Below are 9,011 nucleotides of genomic sequence, written 5' to 3' on the forward strand. Positions count from 1 at the left end.
GCCTGGGACGCGGTCTTCCGCCGGCCAGGCCGGCCCCCACCCAAAGCCAGCCCCAGCCCCAGGCAGGCCAGGGCCAGGATGTGCAGGCAGAAGTAGACGGAGGCCCAGTAGCGGAGCGTGCTGCCCATGGACAGGAGCACGAAGCCCATGCACATGTAGTCATAGGCGCGCATCTTCAGGAACCAGTGCACCCAGTACCAGACTTTCTGGCCCCTGGGGCTCAGCCGACCCCACAGGGCAGCCTCCAGACAGCCCTCCGCGGCCAGGCACAGCGGGACGGTCAGGAAGCTGAGATAGTAGCCGGGGTGCAGCCCGTGCCAGTAGGCGCTCAGCAGCATGGTCCAGGCGCTCCTGGGGAGAGGGTGGGCATCAGGGCGCAGGTGTCCAGGCCGCGGCTCCCATACTGGAGACAACCAGCTTAACCACGGCCCTGTCCCCCACCGGGTCTCATGGCCCATGGCCCTTCCTCCCTTAGGGCCAGAAGTCCAGTGCCTTGGCCATTGGTTTTCAAAGTACGTGTGTGTCTGACCGCATCCCTTCAAACTCCTTAGACTACACACTCCTGGGCTCCACCCACTGGCATCAGAAATCCCAGGCATGGAGCCCACATGAATGCTCCGATGTGACAAGTCCTCCTGTAAGAGAACCATGGTCCAGCCCAAGACCCAGAAGCCCCCGTGCTGGCCGGGGTTCTGCGCCTCTCCCTCCACGGCCCGGCACCACCTTCCCTCACTTCTGGAGAATCTGGAAGCCAAGGGTCCCGCTCCTCTTGGGAGAACAAGAGTCTTGAGCTGCCCAACCCTGTACAATCAGGTCCTCCTTTAAGCCAGAACAAGGGATGTAGCTGACTGGCCGAGAGTGCCCAGCAGAGCGACGCCCTGGGTTCAATCCTCAGCACCACACACACTCATCACACAGGTCTCAGAAGCCTGTCTCCCTTCCTCTCCCAGGACCCAGGAGACTACTGCTGTCTGAGGACCCATGAACTTGTGGCCCCAGATGCTTTTGCTTTAGGGAATCAGAGTGCAATTGAAGAGTGCAATTCCTGACTCATGGACTCAAGAAATCTCCAGCCACACTTCCCCTCCTCTGCAGACCCCAAGATTTGATTCCCTGCACTCTGGACCCAGAAACCTAATTCTCCAGCTACTAAAACCCACGAACTCAGGCTCTGAGCCCCCAGCCGAGGACACAGGCATCGTCCTATTGCAGCCTCCTTTGGTGTGACCAGTGCTCCTCACCTGTGGGCCGGCCCGATACACCTGGCTTGAGGTGCAGCAATGACCCAGCCAGGGTAAGCGGACTGAGGTCCTCAGTGGAGGGAGGTGAACAGAAAGGGTGCCCAGAAATGGCCCTGCACCCACCCACTGGCTGCACAGCACCTCCCAGTTGGGACACAAGCGAGTCCCTAGCATGCTGGAGACCCCATGTCTGCCACTGTCATGGGCAGTCACTCAGTTGGAGACTACTGAACTAGGCCCTGCGGTGCTGAGGCCCTGACCCGACGGGGCCGTCTCATTTACACAGAGGACACTCGAGTGGCCACTGCTGATGCCAGCTTTTCCCTGAGGCCTCAGAACCATGTCACTGCCTGTGCAAGGGGCCCAGCCACAAATGTGAGTCACCGGAGTGGAGGAGGCTGAACCCAGTCTTGCTCTCCAACCCCCCATCCCCAGGCCCCCACACTGTGTCTTCCCCTTCTCAGGACACCTCTTGTGTCCTCCACCATCAACACCCACACCTACATGCTGGGAATCAGGTTTCGTTCCCCGCCTCTCCTGAGCCAGGCACAGTACACCGGAGCCCTGGCTTTGCTCTCCAATCTGGCGACTTCTGGGCTGCTGTTCCCCGCGGAGGACTCCCTGCTTTCAGTCACCTTGGCCTGGACAACCCAAAGGTCTCTGACTTGCCTCCCTGCTTCCGCTCCTGCTCCCTCCTCCCCTCTGCTACATTATCCACACAAGCTGGAGAGGATCCCCTCACCCTGGGTACTGGGGGTTAAACACAGGCCTAGGGTCTTGCTAAGATACCCACACCGGCCTCAAACTTGTGACCCTCCTGCCTCTGCCTCCTGAGTGCCGGGATGACAGCTGGCTCCAAGTGGGTCTTTAAAGCACGGGTCAGATCACACCCAGGCAGGCCTAACTCCTTAGAGAAACATTCGGCATATCATGAGCTCCTCTGGTGGTGGGGAGGCTTAGTGACAGGCAGCTGGCTGCCTGCCCTTTCTGGACCTTGATCTCTTCACTTAGAATGGGGATAAAAAACATGGGGAGGATAAGAGTGCCACTTCTGTCTGTGACTTAGGTGATACCCAACCTCACATGGTTTCTCCTCAAGAAACACCACAAGGGGAGGCTGGTGCGGTGGTACATTTCTACAGTTCCACCGACTCCAGAGCCTGAGGCAGGAGCATGCCAAGTGTAGGGCCAACCTGGCAACTTAGCGAGACTGTCTCAAGATAAAGAGTAGGGGCTGGGGATTTAGCTCAGTGGTTCCGCCACCTGCCTTGGAAGCACAAGGTCCCAAGTTTGATCCCCCGTACAAAAAAAAAAAAGATGAATAGGATCCAATACCCTGCCCTGCTACATGAGGAGGACCTTAGGCCCAGACAGGGATGGTTTACCCCAGTGCAGTGCCTGAGAAACAATTCCCATGAGTCCCAGGGGCAGGGCTCCAGCAGGGAAGCCATGGGCTGCCTGGGGGCTGCTGGGACTCACAGTTCTGGGCCATCCCAGCACCCAGGGAGGGCTCCCTCACCTCAGGACGTAGGAGCGGGCAGGTGCGCTCTTGTAGATGTACTGCGCCAGCCACCACTGCACTGTCATGTTCCAGTACCGCATGCCCTCCCGCACACGCATGCAGAAGTCTGTATTGTAGCAGTCGATGTTGCGGATGGTCTCATAGTCATACTCCAGGGCAGCCGCCTTCTCCAGACTGGGGTGGGGATGAGGGCAGGACAGACATGCAGCTCAGCCAGGCCCCTCCTGCTGCCTGCTCCTGTCCCAGCCCGACACTAACTAAGGAGCGATTCTGGCCAGGCAACAGCTTCCTGGCTGTCAGACTTGCTCAGGGAACATGGGAAGAAGCCCAGGGGGAGCCTTGGGGGAGCAAGGTGGGTGGGTGAGGCTCCATCCACCAGCAGTGGGCTGCTCTTCTTGGAACTGGTGGGTGGGCTGCCATGGCCACTAAAAGCCTGGAGGGGCTGTGTGCGACTGCTCAGTCCTTTAGCAACCAAGCTTGGCACATTCACAGAAGCTATCAAGTGCAGTCCCTTCTGAACCATGGGACAGTGTGTTGCCAGGGAAGCATCCTTTCTAAAGGAGATGGTTGCTAGGGAGACTTCTAGGCGTGAGACTCGATGATCTGTTGCTATGGAGAAAGGATTCCTTAGCAACAAGGCCCAGGCTGTTTAGAAAAGCTTCCAGAAAGGGCCATTCTGTCCTGGTTCCTGTGAATTTTTGAGAAGTGTCACCTCCAGAAACACAGTGGTTTCCACGTCACTGATGCCAACAGCCCCATAACAGAGAACAGCCCCTTGAGCCCTCAGTGACGTAGAGGAGCCATCCTTCTGAAGTGGGGCCTGGCAGATTCAGTAAGCCTTCGGCACTTGCCTGGCTTCCGAGGGACATCTTCTCTAGCAGCTGGAGGTCTGCCCACGGTTACTAGGGCAGTGGGTGCCACAACCTGGCAAGGAGTGGTTTGCAATTTACATCAGGATGTTGCCTCGGCCCCAGTCCCAGGTGGAACGCTGGCCATGGTTTCTAGGGGAGAGGATCAGCCACTTCCCTAGCAACCCAGGAGCACACTTTCAGCAGCAGTGGAGTAGTCTGGTTACCCACTGTGTGACCCACCCAGCAATGGTAGTGGTGGGGCACAGGCAGCAGCAGGAGCAACAGGGGTCAAGACACAGTTACCAGGGGGAGGGCTGGCGTCCCTGGTAACAGGAGGGGTGACCTGTCATTGCTGGGAAGGATGGCCTCCTAGCTGGAGGAGGGCACGGTCAGAGATGCTATTTCCTTGGAGATAGAGGGCGACTGAGAGCTGCTAGGTGACAACATCTCACAGGGAGAGGTGCTGGCTCCCGAAACACAGGAGGAACTCAGGGGGCACAGGTTCTGTAGTCCCAAAGAGCAAGATGTCTGGCAAAAAGAGAACTAGAGTTGCTAGGGGAACTGCTTTCCTAGAAAGGGGGGGCTAAGTTGCTAAGCAACCATTCCCCTAGCAACAGAGGATGATCTACCACTACCCAAGGATGGCATCCCAGAAACCAGGAATAACCTGGCTCTTGGGGTGACACATAGCTGCTAGGACATATCTTCCTTTTCTAGCGACAAAGGGGGATTCACCACACAGAGGGCTGAGGGGTGCTAGAAACAAGGGGCAATGAAAAGGTACCGAGAATACTGGACCCCTGCTGAGAAGGGAAGGCAGGTGGCGGTCGCCAGGGGTGACACACCACTCACCACACTCAGTGGCCCTGCCCCTGCTCCCCACTCTCCTCCCTGCTGGGGGCAGGGCCAGCCTAGCAGGGCCAGCCGGTGGTGGCAGGGCCTGCTGAGTCTTGGGAAGCCTCCCTCCCTTCGCCTGACCTGCTGGGGGGTGGGCATTGGAGGGTGGGGCCGCCTCCGGCCCGGGCCTTGGCAGCCACAGGGTAGGCCCCAAAGCCAGCAGCAATGCAGCCGCACTCGGCAGCAATCCAGGCCACGTAGAAGCGCATACGGAAGGCGAAGAAGACGGGGATCATGTAGAAGAGGCGGGTAGGCAGCGGGCGGGCGTAGAAGGCATCCTCACGCACAGCCTCCAACGGGAAGAGGTGGGAGGACAACAGGAAGAGCAGGCCGAAGAGCGGGGCCGGCCAGGCCCGGCAGAGCAGGGGCCGCAGGCTGGGCACAGCCTCTGGGAAGGGCTGCTCCAGCCAATCCAGGTACGTGCGGTAGCGGAAGAATGGGCCTGTGGGCGGAAGGGTCAGGCGGTCAGAGGCTGAGGGGGCAGGAGAGGAAGAACCAGTGGCCCAGGGAACCACACACAGAACAGACAGAAAGACGCAGATGAAGACCCTAGGAGATCTTAAGAGGGACTAACACGGAGACAGATGAGGACAGACGATGCCTGGACGCGGGGTGACGTGATGCAAGAGTCACAGGAGGCACAGCAGCCCGAGAAGACGGGACCGCCCAGGCCAACAGGCGTGAGGATGTGGCTTTGCCCAATGAGCACTAGGGAGCCACTGAAGGCCTCTCCAGCAGGAGAACTGGTTCCCCCCACTTCCAACAGCCCCACTCCAGGAGCAAGGAACAGGGGCCAGAGGCCCCACGACCTGGTGGTGGGGTGGCCTAGGGAGAGGCAGCAGGGCCTGACAGAAGTCATGAGTGTGAAAACCTTGGACGTTCACAAGAAACCATGCGTGTGTGACTCCTGCCAAGGCCGGGCACATCCAGAGACAGGCAGTGAGTGGTTTGTGGGTGGGATGGGTTGGGGATGATGACCAAAGGCAGGTGTTTCCTTCAGGCAGACGACATCATGCAAACAACTGCGCAGTGCGAGTGTCACACGTGGGTCCTAGGCTGAGTCTGCTCCTTGGGGGCAGACCCACCAGGCTGACACAGGCTCCTCTCCTTTCCCTCTCTGCTGGCTCCTGTGAGCTCCGAGGGTGAAAGGAAGGAACCATCCTGAGCGTGCTCAGCACTGGACAGCAGACACTGGGATGGAGGGAGCCCAGGGCCATGAGACTCAGAACCAGCACAACCGGCACCAAACGCCGGGTGGAGGAGAGCGGGCCGCAGGCAGCCACAAGGGGCGAGCCACTCACCCGTCATGATCCCCACGTAGCAGTAGCTGTAGCTCAGCGTCTCCGTCAGGGAGGGGACGTGGGGCAGCAGCCCCAGGGTGGGCGCCTTGCTGAAGCCCGAGGCCATTTCCTTCCGCTGGGCCAAGTGCAGGTCCTGGACATCACTGGCCAGACTCACCAGCTGGGGAAGGGCAGGCAGCGTGGTGAGCCCGGTCTGCCCCACAGTGTCCTTTACGTTGCTGTGGCAGCAGCAGGGAGGAACCACCTGTGGGCAGCCCGGGCACCCGAGTGGCGGGAGACCCTTCCGGCTCTACCAGGGCCTCTCCTTTCTCTACTGTCTGTCCCTGTGTGCTCTCATACAGTCCCGTAGCTTTACAGCGTCCACATGTCAATGACACCCAAACGCTGCCCAGCCTGGACCTCTGCCGAGCCCAGACCCACCCAGCAAACTGCCCAGTTGCCATTTATACTTGAAGCCTTCCAGGCACGTCCACTGCAACACCTCCAGAATGGAACCTGTCGCCCACCGCCCAAGCAGATCTTCTAGTCTGTCCCGGCAGAGGCCACCCCCATCAGTCAGCTGCTTAGGCTGGAAGCCACCACGAAACCCAGACCCTAACCCTTGGGTTTATCCAGTCTGTGTCCTTCTCCCCGCCTCCTCTGTGGAGCTGCGGATGTCCTACCTGCTCTCCAGAGCTCCTCTCTACCTGGTACACCCCGGGCAAGGCCTGCCCTAGGGCACAGGTGTCTCCAGCTTCCTGCTGGGTGTGGTGGACACCTGGTCCAACAGGACAGGAATTGGGGTTGGCAGGATGGTGAGGGCAGGGCTTTTCTTCCCTTGGCAGACTGTGCCCTGGAGAGCACGTATCAAGCAGGACTTGCCCTGGGTAACAGCGCCACTCCTAGCCAGCGTCCCTTCTTTCCATCCAATCTGCTGCAAGTAACCCCTCTAGCTGTCTTCAAGCAGCATTTCCTGTTGGGCTCTGAGCTGCTTAGCACAGCCGACAGCGCACATCACGCTGTCACTATCGTCACGTGGCCCTCGATGAAGGAAGCCTATCTCATACCATCTCGGCCCATCCCACCTCACTTCTCTCAGTATCCAGGGTGTGTATTTTTTTCTCAAGTTTTTGTGGGTCTGGGGATTGAACCCAGGGCTCCCCATTTGCTAGGCAAGCAACACACCCCTGGGCTACGTCCACAGCCCTCTGGAGCTGTTGGGATAATAGGTGTGGTGGCAGCAGCCTATGTCACCACAACTGGCTCAGGGTATTTTACCATTCAAAACATGCAAAGCTGATTGCATCCTTTCTCTGGCAACAAACCGAAACCCTTCTCCAGTAGACCCTGGTCCTCCAGAGGGAAGTTCCACCTCCTGCCGTAGCTGACAAGGACCTTCGTGGCCTGGACCTTGTTGCCCACTGCCCTGTGTGCGCTTCAGGAAGCTGATGTGGCAGTACTCTGTGGCACTTGGCCAGCTCCCATTCCATTGGTCCCTGGTCCCCACACATCCTGAGATGGTCTCCCCTCAGCTGACCGACTCCTGCCTATTCCTTGAGCCCCCATGATAACAGAATGCCGAGAAGCCAGTTCTCCACCTTGCGTGACCGCTCTGTTCACAGATGTGCTGACCCCGGAAGGAGCAGGAAGTCTGGACTTGGCAGGTCTGGAGTAGGGCTTAGGAGTCTGCTTCCACCTACCTTCCCAGGTGATTAGGAGCCACACCTGGCTGTGCCGGGTGATGCCCTTGGCCAGATAACTACTCTCCAAAGTTGATTTTCCACTTCTGCAAAAGTTTGCTACAGAGCTTTGAGCAGAGCAGAGCGCGCTGGCAAAGCAGGCTCACAAGGCACAGGCGCCAAACAGCTCCTCCTATTATAACCGGGCTCTTTCCTTACCCCAGAAGGAGAGGAGAGGTGAAGACTGCTCTGGGGCATGTGAGAGGCACGCTCAGTTCCCACACTCAGGGTTTGTGAGATAAGATCCCTAACCCCCATGGGAAGGGCTGGGAGGAGTGAAGCCGCGGACCCAGGGAGGCTGGGGGAGTGGGAGTCCAGGCTGACCTTCAGTGTCAACAGCAGCTGGACCGCATTGGTGAAAGGCGTAGGAGTTGGCAGGCCCAGCAGGCTGAGGGCTCGGAAGAACAGGAGGTAGGAGAAGGTCCAGGCGAGGGCCAGGGCGTGACAGGAGCTGGGGCAGAGGTGGGAGGCACTGTGTGGGTGTGGGGACCCCAGGTCTGCATTCCCTCCCCAGAATCTCAGCACCAATCTCCCCCACATTCAGAGTTCAGACAGGAAATACGAGGCTGGAAAGAACGGGGCACAGTCGCAGAGAAGGGAGAAATGGACAGGAGTAAGAGAGGCTTCAGGCCGAAGACCCTTCAGTCCTCCATGTCCTTCATCACTAAGACCCAGCTCATGCTGGGCCTGGGGTGGGGTGGGCGCTGAGGGACTGCACGGTGGCGGGGACATCACACAGGGATGGACAGGCGGGCAACATGGAGGGACAGGCGCAGAGCAAGCTGGAGAGAAGGAAAATCAGAGGAACAGGAGACAACCAGAGGACAGAGACCCAAGGAGGACACAGGCGCCACCCCCATGCTCACCAGGGCTGGGCCTGAATGAGCGCCCAGGTCCCCAGCACGGTGATCAGAGAGTGCAGCGTGTGTGGGCCACAGGTGAACACGGTGAGCCCCAGGCCCACCGCCGCTGCCCCCCATCTCTTCAGCCCAGGTCCTGCGGGGGAAAGGACAGCATAAGCCTGGAACCTTCCTTCCAGGGGCTCCCTCCTCACCCCCTCCCGCCCCAGACCGCCCCCCCAATTTCCACCGGGGAGGGAACTTGACTCACCAGCTTTCTTAAAGAGGAAGCCGATAGGGATGGAGATGAGAAGAACCACCAGATACGTCCACTCCTCGGGTGACATGTTCTGGGGAGAGAAGGGCAGGGGCTCCAGCTCCATGCTCCGGTGAGGAGAGAGGATCCAGTCCTCAACCCCACCTTGCGCAGCCGAGGGGACCCGCACAGACCTGGGCCCTCTGTCCTCCCGGGTCCCAGGAAACCAGCCCTAGTCTCTTCCTCACCCCACCCCCATTTCAGGGCAGAAATCAAGACACCTTTCCTTTGCGCAGCCCGCAACACCCCCCAGCCCTTCCTGAGAGCCTAGAAACCCCCGGAACCCAGATCCCCCGCAATCCCGCTCCCCCGGGCACCCAAGACGC

At 59.3% G+C, this 9,011-nt stretch overlaps 2 protein-coding genes across 3 annotated transcripts in view; both read right to left on the bottom strand.

Annotated features, from left to right (window-relative positions):
• Positions 1-479, bottom strand: part of LOC104857271 (lysophospholipid acyltransferase 7-like) — an 885-nt gene extending 406 nt beyond the window's left edge. The window contains exon 1 of the mRNA XM_033766041.1: positions 3-479. Within this exon, the coding sequence (XP_033621932.1) occupies positions 3-458 (456 nt within the window). The 5' untranslated portion in view covers positions 459-479. The remainder of the gene's footprint in view (positions 1-2) is intronic.
• Positions 480-526: 47 nt separating this feature from the next.
• LOC104857196 (lysophospholipid acyltransferase 7) lies at positions 527-8,898 on the bottom strand. Of its 2 annotated transcripts, XM_010616953.3 has the most exons (7): positions 8,641-8,898; positions 8,397-8,526; positions 7,855-7,981; positions 5,813-5,972; positions 4,593-4,953; positions 2,761-2,937; positions 527-635 (listed from the first exon to the last, which is right to left on the bottom strand). In XM_010616953.3, exons 1-7 carry the CDS (start codon positions 8,750-8,752, stop codon positions 548-550), a joined length of 1,155 nt encoding a protein of 384 aa, XP_010615255.1. In that variant the 5' UTR covers positions 8,753-8,898; the 3' UTR covers positions 527-547. The 2 variants fall into 2 exon arrangements, with proteins under 2 accessions (XP_010615255.1, XP_010615257.1); XM_010616955.3 differs by lacking the exon at positions 527-635 and having other exon boundaries at positions 2,501-2,937; positions 8,641-8,896.
• Between the last annotated feature and the right edge of the window lie 113 nt (positions 8,899-9,011).

This window comes from Fukomys damarensis, unplaced genomic scaffold, assembly GCF_012274545.1.
Source record: "Fukomys damarensis isolate Sample0158 unplaced genomic scaffold, DMR_v1.0_HiC HiC_scaffold_19, whole genome shotgun sequence".
NCBI classification, from domain to species: Eukaryota; Metazoa; Chordata; class Mammalia; order Rodentia; family Bathyergidae; genus Fukomys; species Fukomys damarensis.

Bases quoted from the DNA above. Each gene is read 5' to 3' on its own strand.
- LOC104857196 (XM_010616953.3), bottom strand. From the start codon at position 8,752: ATGGAGCTGGAGCCCCTGCCCTTCTCTCCCCAGAACATGTCACCCGAG. The intron at 7,982-8,396 runs GTGAGCATGGGG...CCTCTGCCCCAG, and splicing joins CTCATTCAGGCCCAGCCCTG to CTCCTGTCACGCCCTGGCCC. The intron at 636-2,760 runs GTGAGGGAGCCC...GTTCTCTTACAG, and splicing joins GCCCGCTCCTACGTCCTGAG to GAGGACTTGTCACATCGGAG.